This window comes from Urocitellus parryii, chromosome 2, assembly GCF_045843805.1.
Source record: "Urocitellus parryii isolate mUroPar1 chromosome 2, mUroPar1.hap1, whole genome shotgun sequence".
NCBI lineage: Eukaryota > Metazoa > Chordata > Mammalia > Rodentia > Sciuridae > Urocitellus > Urocitellus parryii.
In genome coordinates, this window is record NC_135532.1 from 128,314,867 (window position 1) to 128,328,966 (window position 14,100).

A 14,100-nucleotide genomic window follows, 5' to 3' on the forward strand; every position below is an offset into this window, starting at 1 on the left:
ACAAATTTGTCTTTGTCATCTTGCAGGAGATGAACTTTCTTTTTTAAAGGATTTTTCAAACATGGTAGCTGCTGAAGAGAGCCAATATGTGATGAAAATTGCCAATTCCCTCTTTGTGCAAAATGGATTTCATATCAATGATGAGTTTTTGCAAATGGTGAAAAAATACTTTAAGGCAGAAGTAAATCATGTGGATTTCAGTCAAAATGTAGCTGTGGCCAACCACATCAATAAGTGGGTGGAAAATAACACAAATAGTATGTTCTTTCTTTCTTTAATAGCTTAGTTTTAAGCATCTTTTATTTCTGAAATTATCTGTCCCCTCACTCCTTTCACATTTTGAATGTTAGATAGCATTGAGTTGGTTCTGCAATGACAATTTTGTGTAGGCTACAGTCCATTTTAGAGATATTGCTTATGAATGAACACTAAGGAAGAAGTTAGATCTTTAGGCATTGGAAAGGATTTGGGGCACTAATCACTTGAAATCTGGGCTCTTAATGATAGGTTTCTGAATAGTAATGGTAAGTACTATATGGAATGTTGCTTGAGCTGACTGATAAATTATTATTAGATAGAATGGCAGAGGTTACTCTTAGCAATATGATTAAAATAGAATTAGTTAAAATCAGAATTTAAAGATATTTACTGGCTTTTGAAACACAAAAATTGATTGATTATAAAACAATTTGAGTAGGATTTATTTTTTTAAAAGCGGCCCAATTTTAGCTGGAAATTAGAAAAAGATATATTTTATTTTAAATTTCATTTCTTATATGTATTTAAGATTTCCATGTTTCATATTTTAAGCATTTTATTTTCCAGTTTTACCCACAAAAATAAATGAAATTAAAATCTAAAAAGTCTAATTAAAGGTAGATTAGCTGTTCATTACATCAATTCCCCAAATAATGGTAATCTAAAATTTTAAGTTGGAACCAAAAAAAAAAAATCCTAATCAGATACACTGAACACTATAATTCATAAAATGCTGAGACATCCTGTACCTTAAGAATTGCTATGGCCAGGGGCTGGGGTTGTAGCTCAGAGGTAGAGCACTTGCTTAGCATGAATGAGGCACTGGGTTTGATCTGCAGCACCACATAAAAAAAATAAAATAAAGATATTAAAAAAAAAAGAATTGCTATGACCAAGATAATGAGAGACTACAGAGCAAGTTCCAGTCCTGTTTTTCAAATAGAGATTAAAATGTAGAATAGAAGATATGCATTTTAGTGGTTTTCTTTTTCTTTTTTTTGGCATTCAGATATTAAAATCAAGAATAATAACCTACCTGAAAAAGGTTAAATTATTAAAATCTGTCAGTTTTCAAACTCTTTTAGACACATTTTGTAAATAGTAAAGACCCAATATCTTTCAAAATCGATTTGAGCATTTCAAAAGATAGAAAACAATGCATCATGAGTTCCATTTGCTTTAGCTCATTTGATGTCACCTCGTCATGTGCAGTTAGTTGTTGCATTGGCAGGAAGATGTCCAGTATTCTCAGGGGGAAAGTTTGGATTGTATAGCATTTAATCAGCTGTTCACCCATACATTTAGAAACATTTGAGTGCTTACTTTGTGTCAGGAGTGTCATATGCACTATTGCAACTAGATAGCAGTGAAGGCTAAGATTCTATCATATGTGTCTCTGTAGTTTGGGTGTCAAAAAAAAAAAGATGATGTTAAGTTGATGTTAGTATTATGTTAGGTAGCATTGTTGTTTTGATACCCTTAATTGTCTTTTCTATAATCACATACATGTGTAACATTTTTCCTTTGAAAGATAATTTTTATTTTTTATTTTAAATTTAGTGTATAATTTTTATGGACCACTCTGTTAGTGGATTGATAATCTTTTGATTTCCCCTTCAATTTCCAATTTAACTGAATTTTCATGTGTTTATGTTTCTCCAAATAGATCTGCTAAAAGATTTGGTGTCCCCAAGGGATTTTGATGCTGCCACTCATCTGGCCCTCATCAATGCTGTCTATTTCAAGGGGAACTGGAAGTCACAGTTTAGACCTGAAAATACTAGAACCTTTTCCTTCACTAAAGATGATGAAAGTGAAGTACAGATTCCAATGATGTATCAACAAGGAGAATTTTATTATGGTAAAACATTTTTTTCTTTCCTCTTGTAGCATATTGACAGATTTCTAAGAAATAACATGAAATATTCACTACTCACACTCTTTGTTGATCTAATTTGGGCTACAATTCAGTTTCCTTGGCTGCATTTTCAAAGACTTGTAATTAGATATTGAGTGAATATCATATACATTGACAGTTTTCCAATATGTTTCTTAAATTTATAAAGCTGATCCCACCTGCTGAGTGGGCTTTATTCATCCAAAAAAATCTGGCATTGTGCAAAAATGTTCTGATTTATTCTCTAAATTACTGACTTTGGGATGTTTTTAGTGTACTATGTGATTCACTAAAAGATTTGATTTGAGTTTCTTATCACCTTTTGATTTATAAGCGTTCTTACACAAGAAACTTTTCTATTTCTTTAAAATTTTGATAGATATCAAGGGGGTGTGTGTGTGTGTGTGTGTGTGTGTGTGTGTCCAGAAATCATTGTTCCTTCACAGTTTCAATTATTGAGAGTCTACAGTTTGTGGTCAAATATATTATTCAATCTCTTTGGCATTACTTTCAAAGATGTTTTATGGCACCCTTTAGAAGGTTCTTCCTATATACAAAATTGAATTGTAATAATTTGTTAAGTCATAAGAAGAAATGTATTTTAAGCCAAATATATGTTAGAATATTCTATTTCAGAGTATGTTTAATGTTGAAAGAGTATAATTCCTATTAATCAAGTTAATAGTCAAAATATGAAAGAAAAATACCCACTTATATGAAAATCAAAATGTTTAGTTTGATGTCTAAAAAAACCTGTGTCCGCTATAGGAAAATATTCATAACAAAAGCATTACACTTATTTTTGAAAATGGAGAAAATTTAAAGCAGTGGGACATAAGTTTTATTTTTGTTGCTGTTTTTAAAAAGACGTTTTAAAGCCCAAATAATTTGGCTAAGTTCATATAATACAAAGCCAATTTACCGTGTTTACCTAATTACCTGATTTGGAGATCTTATTCATCATAAATATACTAGACAACTCTTGAAGGAGGCTTAGATTTCATTTCAGCTGTCTACCCTTGGCCTTACAATTTATAGTTGTGGTGATATCAGAGTACCAAGTATTTCAAAGTCAGGTTTCCCATTCTTTGAAAATAGGCAGAGGCTGGCTCAGTGGCACATGCCTGTAATCCTAGCAGCTCTTGAAGCAGAGGCAGGAGGATTGGGAGTTCAAAGCCAGCCTCAGCAATTTAACTAGGCACTAAGCAATTCAGTGAGACCCTGTCTCTAAATAAAATACAAATAGGGCTAGGGATGTGACTCAGTGGTCAAGTGCCCCTGAGTTCAATCCCCAGTACCCCCACCCCCACCAAAAAGGGCAGATAATGATAAATGTGCTTTCTGTCCAACTTGAAGCCAGGGCTTTGTTGTTCTAACCAGAGTTTTTCATTGTTGCTAATGATACTCTTTAAATATATTGAAAAATCTCATTAAAAAAATAAGTTTAGAGAATAGGTTATAACTATGTGAAATAATTCTGAGGATTTTAAAATTAAATAAATTTTATAGGACTGAAGAATCATTTAAATTTCAGGGTGTATTTTCAAATGAACTCCTTTTTTCAGATGACAGAATTTCTTATTTCACACATACTAGAACAAGAAAGTTATAACAAATTTATTTTTTTTTAAATGGGTCTTTTATGATACTTCTTTCCTTTTTTTAGGGGAATTTAGTGATGGATCCAATGAAGCTGGTGGTATCTACCAAGTCCTAGAAATACCATATGAGGGAGATGAGATAAGCATGATGCTGGTACTATCCAGACAGGAAGTTCCACTGGCCACTCTGGAACCATTGGTCAAAGCACAGCTGATTGAAGAATGGGCCAACTCTGTGAAGAAGCAAAAAGTGGAAGTATACCTGCCCAGGTGAGGGGTCCTGTGTGATCCCTCCCACAGCATGAGGGGATGGGTTGACTCAGAAAGATTCTTGCAATTGTTTTTAAATTTTTAAGTGTCCTCCTCTGTCTTCTCCCCCGCCTCTTTCTTCTTTTCCTTTTTCTGCTCTTTCAGATTCTTTCATACTCAAATGGTCCTGCTCAGAGACATACATTCATTTATTGATTCATTCAGTACAGTATACAAGACCCATGTTCAGATATGATTCAATATCCTTAGCTTCATTCTATAAGATTTTTTTTCAACCAAATGTCTCCAAATTTCATTTGCTTTGACAGTCTTTTGTAAATCGTTATGAAAGTTGATTACAGCTCAAGAGAAAACCATCTCTGTCATTAAGAACTGCAAGAAAGTCACTTTGCTAGGTGCTGAGATATAACCATAAATAAGCAAGAAGACGCAACTGTTCTCAAAATGAATAAGATCTGTGCTACCAGAATGTCCTGACCACCATTCACTCCATCTGCCTCACCTCTGGCCACTCATCACATCAACATTTGGTAGCATGTTCCATCCATGTGCTTGTAGTATTGCCACATGCACCATGTTCTTTTCATGTCTGGGTCTCCATTTATTTGCATTTACCAAAATGTCCTCCTCACATTTTGTTGCCCCAAATTGTTTATTTAGGCTTCAGGATCAGCTTGGACACAGTTCTTCTAGAAATTCCTCCATGAAGTGCCTGTTGGAGCATGTGACCCTCCCTCTTGGTTGCTTTTGCACCTCCATGTTATTACCTGTTACCATCCCACAATAACGTTACCATTTGTGAGTTTTGCTTTCCTTCTGTGATTTAAGAATAGCGCCACTTTTCTGTCCCATCAGAGGGACACGGTAAGTGAAAATATTTATTCTATCTATGAATACCTTAAAACCTAGTAGGAAAGCTACATCAGTTACCACATATAACCTGTCTATCGACTTAATGTGTGTATTTCAACTAGAAAACAAGACATATCAGTATATAACAGATCATCTATGTGTATATGTGGCAGCACAGTTTTAACACTTATTAAGAAAATGTGTTTGTATATGAATATTGAAAGTTGGTAAATAGGACAATGATTTTAAGCTGAATTATTAAAACTCATTCATATTTATTCTGATTTAGGAATTTTTATTTAAATGTTATTTATGTCTTATGTAAATGCCTATTTTTCAAAAAACACTTAGTTGATTTTGTTGTGTATGTTAAGGAGATCTATTAGAAACTGCAGATATTTTTGGCTAGAAAATTATGTTATATATTCATAATCTACCCAAACATAATATATAACCACACATACCATTATCTGCTTATAAAAAAGGTAATAACAACCCAAATTGCTTGATTATTTTAGTTTTGGCTAGGAGATTAATATGTATCATTTTCCTTGACAGTAATTTTCTTTTTTAAATTAAAGCTTTATAGTTATACATAGTAGCAGGGTTCATCCTGACAAACATACATCATGCAAATTGATTTCAGTTCATGATCCCCACCCTTTTCTCCTCCCATCTGCCTTCCCCTGCCATGTTCTCTTTCCTCCACTCTACTAGGCTTTCTTTCACTCATCTGTTTGTTTGTATTTGATTGCTTTTTTCTCCCTGTGCATAAAAGTGAAGTTCCTTGTGGTATATTTATATATGCACATATATGAGTTTTAAAGAATTCATTCTGCATTGCCTCCCCTTACCTATTACTCTATATTCTACTCTGTCTCTTGATTACTTTCTTCTACATTACTGATTTTCCCTTTATGTTATCCTATCCATCCCTCCACTTTTTCTTTATTTTATTGTAGCTTCTGCATATGAGAGAGCATTTAACCTTTGAGTTTCTGAGTTTGCCTTCCTTTACTTAGCATGACAGTCTCCCTTTCCATCTATTTACTGGCAAATGCCATAATTTATTCTTTTATTATGGCTGAGTAGAACTCCATTTTGAGTAGAATATATATATATATATATATATATATATATATATATATATACACACACACATATATATATAGAGAGAGAGAACTCCATATATATATATATATATATATATATATATATATATATATATATATATAATATCACAATTTCTTAATCCATTCATCTACTGATGGGTACCTAGGTTAATTCTGTATTTTAGTTGTTGTGAATTGTGCTTCCATAAACATTAAGGTGGCTGTATCACTGTATATAGCCATCTTAATGTTTATATACCAATCTTAGGTCTTTTAGGAAAATACCAGGGAGTGAGATAGCAAGGTCATTTGGTGGTTCTATCCTTGGTTTTCTGAGTAATCTCCATACTACTTTGCAGAGTGGTTATACTAGTCTTCACTCTCACCAAAAATGTACAAGTGTAACTTGTCCCCCACAACCTCACCAGCATTTATTATTATTTGTATTCTTGATCATTCCTGCCTTTCTGACTCACATGAGATGAAATCTTAGTATAATTTTGATTTGGATTTCCCTGATTGCTAAAGTTGTTGAACAAACTTGGTTTTTAGACATTTGTGGTTTTTCTTTTTAGGAAGTTTCTGCTTAGTTCTTTGCCCATTTATTGACTGGGTTATTTTGGGGTGTTTTTTTGTTGTTGTTTGTTTGTCTGTTTGTTCATTTTTTTGGTGTTAAGTTTTTTGAGTCATTTGTTTATTAATCTATTATTGGAGGAGTGGCTGACCAAAAATTTCTCCTATTCTTTGGCTCTCTCTTCATGCTCTTCCTCATTTCCTTTGCTGTGCAGAAGCTTTTTGGCTTGTTAGCATCCCACTTATTGATTCTTGGTTTTATTACTTGTGCTTTGGGGGTCTTGTTAAAGAAGTTGGTGCCAGCACCTATGTGATGGAATGTTGACCATTTTCTTCTAGAGATTGTAAGGTTTCTGGTCTAATTCCTAAGTCTTCAATCTATTTCAATTTGAGGTTTTTTTGTAGGGTGAAAGATAGGTTTCCAGTTTCATTTTTCTACATATCCAGTTTTCCCAGCATCATTTGTTTAAAAGGCTGTCTTTTCTCCACAATTTATTTTTGGCACCTTTGTCAAATATCAGTTCTCTGTAGGTATATGGATTTATCTCTGCATATTGTATTCTGTTCCATTGATCTTCCTGTCTATTTTGATGCTAATACCATGCTGTTTTTGTTACTACAGCTCTGTAATATAATTTCAAATCAGGTATTGTGATGCCTCCTGCTTTGCTTTTCTTGCTTAGTATTTCTTTGGCTGTTCTGGTTCTCTTATTCTTCCAAATGCATTTAAGGATTATTTTTTCTAATTCTGTGAATAATGTTATCGGTATTTTGATGGGGACTGCATTAAATCTGTATATTGCTATTGATAGTATGACCATTTAAATAATATTTATTCTGCCTGTTCAAGAACGTGGGATCTTTCCATCTTCTAAGGTTTTCTTTAATTTCTTTCTTTAATGTTCTCTGATTTTCATCATAGAGCTCTTGTATTTCCTTGGTTAGATTAATTCCCAAGATTTTCTTTTCTTTTGAGATTATTGTAATTAGTGTGATTTTTCTGATTTCTTCCTTGGTTGAAACACTGTTGTAGTATAGGAAAGCTATTTACTTTGGGGAATTGATCTTGTATTTCCTACTTTGCTAAATTCATTTATAAGGTCTAGAAGTCTTCTGGCCGAGTTTTCTTTTTTGGGGCGTGGGGGTCTTCTAAATACAGGATCATGTCATCAACAAAGAGAGACAGTTTGACTTCTCTCTTCTTATTTGTAGCCCTTTAATTTCCTATTCTTGTCTGATTGTTCTGGCTAATGTTTCAAGGATTGTATTGAATAGGAGTAGTAAGAGTGCATTGTCTTGTTCCTATTTTAGAGGAAATGCTTTTAGTTTTTCTCTATTTAGTATGATCTTGGCTTTGGGTTCCATTGTAAGTGGCCTTTACAATGTTGAGGTAAATTCTAAATGGGTGCTGGATTTTATCAAAAGCGTTTTCTGCATCTATTGAGATGATAATTTGATTCTTGTCCTTAATTCTAAGTGGTGAATTAAATTTATTGATTTGCCTATGTTGAACCAAAATTGCCTCCCTGGAATGAAACCTACTTGATCATGGTATATTAGTTTTTTGATGTTTCTCAATGCAGTTTGCTAATATTTTATTACAGGTTTTTGCCCCTATATTCACTGGGGATATTGGTCTGTAGTTTTCTTTCCCTGGTGCATCTTTCCTTTTGGTATAAGGGTTATACTGGCTTTGTGGCATGTATTTGGGAGTGTTCCTTCGCTTTCAATTTTATGGAAAATTTTGAGAAAGACTGGTGTTAGTTCTTCTGTAAAGGTCTGGAAGAACTCAGCTGAGAATTCATATGGCCTTGTGCTTTTATTTTGGAAGATTTTAATTGCTGTTTCAATTTCATTACTTGATATTGGTTTCTTTAGGTTTTCTATATCTTCCTGATTCAGTTTATGCAAGTCACATATGTCTAGAAATTTGTCAATATAACATTAGATTTATATAGAAAGATGTCACTGTGATTCTATTTTCAAGGAGAAGTAGTCAGTGAATATCTAACAAAGCCAATTTTGAAAATATATAATTGACTTTAACATACTCAATATATAAACAATGTATCTTAACTCCAAAGAACAATATTCTTTTAAACAGTAGTGATTCAATTTAAATTATTATCTAAGTTAGGTCTGAAAGGAAAGTGAGGAACCAGGAGATGAGCGAGTGAGAAATGAAAGATGGAGACCAGGCAGAGATACAAAGGAGAGTTTATTTGTCATAGATGGAGAGAGGCAACACAGGCTTGAATTCTGGGACTTTTATGGGACAGGCTCAGAGATTAGAGCTGGGCGGAGTGTTAAAGGTGGGGTTGGTATGAGGGAGTGGTGAGCCTTTCTCAGAAAGGCCCTGAAACTTTTTCTTAAAAATGACAGCTGTCACTTAAGATGGCTGTCTAGATGTTTAGCAAGGATCTTTCAAGGTCTAACCTTGCAAACCGTTTAGTCTATGTTAACCATCATTTAGTAAAATTTTATTATTATTTTTGTATTTTCCCTTGAATTTTATAGAAAATTTCTTTTGATAATATGAGAAATTCAATGCAGTACTAATGCTTCCCTTATTAAATTCCATAAGTTAAGTATACTCTCTGCAAAAGCTTCAATTCTGTGAAGATATAGTCATTTTGGAGTATTTTAACAGAATGCTAAATGAATACTTAATAAGTATTATATATTCTAATTCGACCATGTTCATAAGAAAATGTGGCCTTCGGGTGCTGTCCACTGAGAAATTGAATGTGGCAGCAGAAGAAAATTAAATTTTCATTTTCTAAGAAATACTCTTCAATTATGAAATAGTTTAGCTCACTTGCTCATGTTAATGCCTGTTACTAAACCAGGCACAGCTAATACCATCTATCCATTTTTCCAGGAGTTCTACAAACTTTCCTTCTGCATGGCTAATGCACAGATAAGAAGGCTAACTAAATAGTTAAATAAAATAAAATTTTTTTCCCTTTTTAACAGATTGACAGTTTTAAAATACTTGCATGTTCTAGTAACCAATGGGAAACTGTCCATTCCCTCCATTTTATAGCATTAGGATCCACTAAATGTTCAAAGAAGGTAATGATTTGTGTGACCCAGTTTCAGCAAAGGTAAAAATATTTCTAATAGCTGTGTTCTAGGTTTACTCTGTATCAAATTATTTGTATAGTTTTATTCATGTAGAGTTATTATTCTGAAAATGCAAACTTGCATTTCTGTAATTTGACCATGTTCTTGTCCTGCTTGAGAGGGCAAATTGCATTTCTGTAATTTGACCTGCTTGAAAGAACAAACTTGGGTTTCTATAATTTGACCAGATTCTTTTCCTGCTTGAAAGATACTTTTGCTTTCTACCAGACTGGATCTTATACAAACATATTCTAAACAATCTCCTTAACAAGGATAGGGTATTTGGCAGGTGGAGTGGAGAAGGAGCAATTACTTTTGTACTCTTCTGATTTTTTCCCCCTGAACAATAAATTCCACAAGAACTAGATGCTGAATTGAAATTGAACTTTTATTCAAAATACAAAAATGTATGTAAGATGCTATACCTCCTTGTTATATTATCAAACCCAGTGAAATACCACAATGTTTATACACAGTTGTACATCTTTGAGATTTAAAGAAGATTGCCAGATCTTCTTCCAATTTTTTCACTACAGCAACAAAAACAAAAAAACAATTGTCTAATATATAAAATATATGTGTATATATCTAAAAAGTACTTTGGAATAATACCTAACAAAGAGTAAGCATCATATGGTTATTCTATTAATGTTTATTGGCTAAGTGTTCATTTTAAGTCCTAGTACTTATTTTGTGTTAATTTTATAGGCAACTTTACATATACTTTTATCTGAACAGATAAAAAAAAAAGCACTCTTCTCTCTTGAATTTTGCTCTCTCCATTGTGTGCCCTTCCTTGACAGTCTTTACTTAGGTGTGAGAGTATCTTTCTAGAATCAACATCAAATATCATAATACTTATTATGGAAATGCACCTTGCTGTGCTCTCATTCATTCTGATTTTTGTAGTCTCAGATTTCTCACTTTTGATCAGAGTACTGGAAATCAAAAGATGTGAAGTACTGCTCCATTTTGTAACCACCAACCATCCTGCTGCTTTGAAACTATTATCTATTAATAAAGCATTTTAGTTTCTTGTGTTTAAAAGACAAATATCATAAGCCATATGATTTTGTTCTTTAAAATGAATGCTCTCTTTTGGGTTTTTTTTACAAAAGGTTTGATTATTTCTCGACTGCTTACAGATTTTATAATCTTCTACATGGGATATATACATTTTTTCTAACACTTGTTTCACATTTCTCCTCAGCTTTCATGCTTCTTCCCTCTACATGACTCTTGAACTTATTCAAATAGAAAGTTTCAAGTGTATGATGATATTATTTGTCTTTGTTAAAATAGGTATTCCTTTTGTCTTTAAAAATAGTGATGGGGCTGGGAAGTAGCTCAGTGATAGAGCTCAGTGATAGCTTGCATGAGGACTGGGATTTGATCCCCAGTACCTCAAAAAAGTAAATAAAAAATAAGAAGTAGTGTTGTGGCTTTTTATTTTAAGAAGTGAAAAGTACAATCTCCCTGTAATGCTTTTTTTATTTTTTGAAATTATAGTGATTGGTGAAAGACCTTAGTTCATATCCTCATATTCTACCACCTGTTACCTGTGTACTTAGGTCAAGTTGCACAACTTTTCTAAACTTCTATTTGTTCTACATCTTAGAGAAAAATAATACCTATCATTGTGCTTTTTGAGATCATGATGGAAGGGATTAAATGGGATACTACATGCATAGTGAGTTTCATAGTGCTTGGGACATAGGAGGCATTCAAAGTAGAGAGATGACAAAGATTATTTATATTAATAATTAGTCTATATTAAGAGGAAAGATATAATAATTGAATTATAACTATTTTCAATGGGTTAGCAAGAAAAATAGGTAAGACATGGATAAATGGAGATTATTTACATCTTTCTTTAACTTTGAACAAAACATCTTATGAACTCCAAGATTTTATTTCATTTTGATCTATATGGTTTGTCCTATGCAAGATATTATAAATACTGAAATGAACAAATACTAGATTTAACTAATTTATGATTAAAGTAGCAGGGACTAATCTAGTTATTTAACCAAATTATTCCAAATACTACTAGTATGCAAACATAGAGTACCTATGATTACATGACATATAATATGATATGCAGTGTTGATAGTTTCTGCCCTACACTGCATGTCCACCCATGCCATCCCCATCTGAAGATTATTAGAGGCTTTGTTTATCTTTTTAACAATATTTTGAAGTACATATTATAATTGCCATTTTCCACATGCAAAATTGAGGGTCAACAATTAAGGAACTCGCTCAAGTTCACCTGGATAAATTTCTCATCTTTGCCTGACCGGCCAGCCAGAGTATGAAACAAATCAAGTTGCTTTTAAGAAGTATAAAGAACCCACTACTGGTATTTTCTTTTACTTTCCTATTTTAAATGAATCAGTATATTATATAATTCTACTTGAATCTAGATTCCACCTCTGCCACTTAATAGCTGAATGACCTTGGTCAAGTTATTTAACCTTCTGCCACTTAGTTTCTTTTTTTCTATTACCTGAGAATAATACTAATAATACCTGCTAAGTGGTGTGACATTTAAATTAATGTGGTGTTTAAACTTTTGGGACAGTTTTTGATGTATAGGAAGCTCCTTATAAGTGCTCAAAAATAAACACACACACACACACACATATACACCCTGAGCCACTGGGTGTGTTCTCTGAGACACTGGATTTTCTTACCGGTTCCTTTTGTGAGCTGTGTACCCTAGAACAATTCTATTTTTATGATCAGTGTTTACTTTTGGTATAAAACAAAATAAATAATATTAAATCCAAGTTAAAGTATAAAATGTGGTAGAATTCAATATTTACATCAATATGTTTGATATTGCATATTACCTTTCTGTTGAACTTATTTTTCCATAAGCATAAACCTGCTAAAACTGATTTTCCATGATCAATCCTCTTCATATCTGGGCTTGTTTATAAAAATTATTTCCTTATACATCTTAAGACATCAGAAATATTGCTGATATAATTTTAGTGACTGTCATAGATATAACTCATTTAAAGGCATAATCTATTGCCTAAAAATTTATATTGATAAGCTGTATTTATCAAAAGGCAACATCTTAGAAAAAGGAAAATGTTTACTTCTGACCAGTATTTATGATTTCTTAAAAATTAATAAACATCTTTCCTTTTTAAAAGTGTATGTGTTAATATAGGCATGTTGGTCCATAATTGTCACTACAAAGATTGGTGATACAATTCATTGGTTTGGGGGAGATTCCATATTAACCAATATGGCTCTAGTGTGGAAACCATTTTTAAAGTTAATATTCTGTTTATTATCACTACATTCAATGTTGTTTTTCTTTTTACAAAATTGGTGCACATTTATTCATTAAGTCCACAAAATAAAAAAATAAAAAGCCACTTTTATTTTGTTTAAAAAAACTCTTCATTATAAATGCCTATAGTTTTTAGAATGTGATATTTTACTCAGTTTCACTGAATAGTGATGATATTTTGATAACACCCTTATTTATGTTCTCAAAGTTAGTTTAACTATGAAGATGCATTTTTAATGTGATAGTTGTTGTGGAGTTGAAATGCTGAATGCATTAATTTTATAGCAGAACTTGTCTCTTATTTAATCCTGTCCATGGTAGAGGATGGATGAGCAGCATATATTGACCAAAATACTAAGTAAAAAATAAAATACATTGGATAAATTTATGATTATTACCAGCTTGAAAAATCAAACATAGTAGATACTAGGTCAAAATATTTTGAAAGATGCTTGTTTATAAGACCTACATAGTAGTTAATGATTTTTTATTTCAAAATTCATTTATTCGACTGTATATTGCAGTTTTGTCTGTATCATATTTTTTCTAACTCATGAAATTAAATCTTATTCTGTTACATCATTGTCTTTGATGCCCCCTGTTTCTAAAAGAACAATCAAACGCTTCTTGCAATCAAAAGCCAAGTTTAGCAGTGCATGGTGGTGCTGCATACACTTGTAATCCTAGCTGCTCAGAAGGCCGAGATAGGATGGTTGCAAGTTCAAAGCCAGCCCCAGCAATGGCAAGATGCTAAGCAATTCAGTGAGAGCCTGTCTCTAAACAAAATACAAAATAGGGCAAGGGATGTGGCTCAGTGTTTAAGTGTCCCTGAGTTCAATCCCCACTACCCACCTCTGAAAAAAACCAAGTTTTAACATAATCTACCCTCTACAAAATAGAGTTTTTGAATCAACGTATTTAACAGTTAATTCTTGTCCAAAGTAACAAGATTCTGTAACTAAATACTTTACCTCTATATGTTTTTCAGGTTCACAGTTGAACAGGAAATTGACTTAAAAGACATTTTGAAGGGTCTTGGAATAACTGAAATTTTCATCAAAGATGCAAATTTGACAGCCCTGTCTGGTAAGAAATGAATAC

The 14,100-nt window shown here is 32.6% G+C and overlaps 1 protein-coding gene across 2 annotated transcripts in view; it reads left to right on the top strand.

The window, feature by feature from the left end:
• Serpini1 (serpin family I member 1) overlaps positions 1 to 14,100 on the top strand; it is an 81,569-nt gene that overhangs the window by 49,057 nt on the left and 18,412 nt on the right. For both annotated transcript variants that reach the window (XM_026403653.2, XM_026403652.2), the window contains exons 3-6: positions 27 to 257; positions 1,925 to 2,119; positions 3,822 to 4,026; positions 13,988 to 14,085. In XM_026403653.2, the coding sequence (XP_026259438.1) occupies positions 27 to 257; positions 1,925 to 2,119; positions 3,822 to 4,026; positions 13,988 to 14,085 (729 nt within the window). The remainder of the gene's footprint in view (positions 1 to 26; positions 258 to 1,924; positions 2,120 to 3,821; positions 4,027 to 13,987; positions 14,086 to 14,100) is intronic.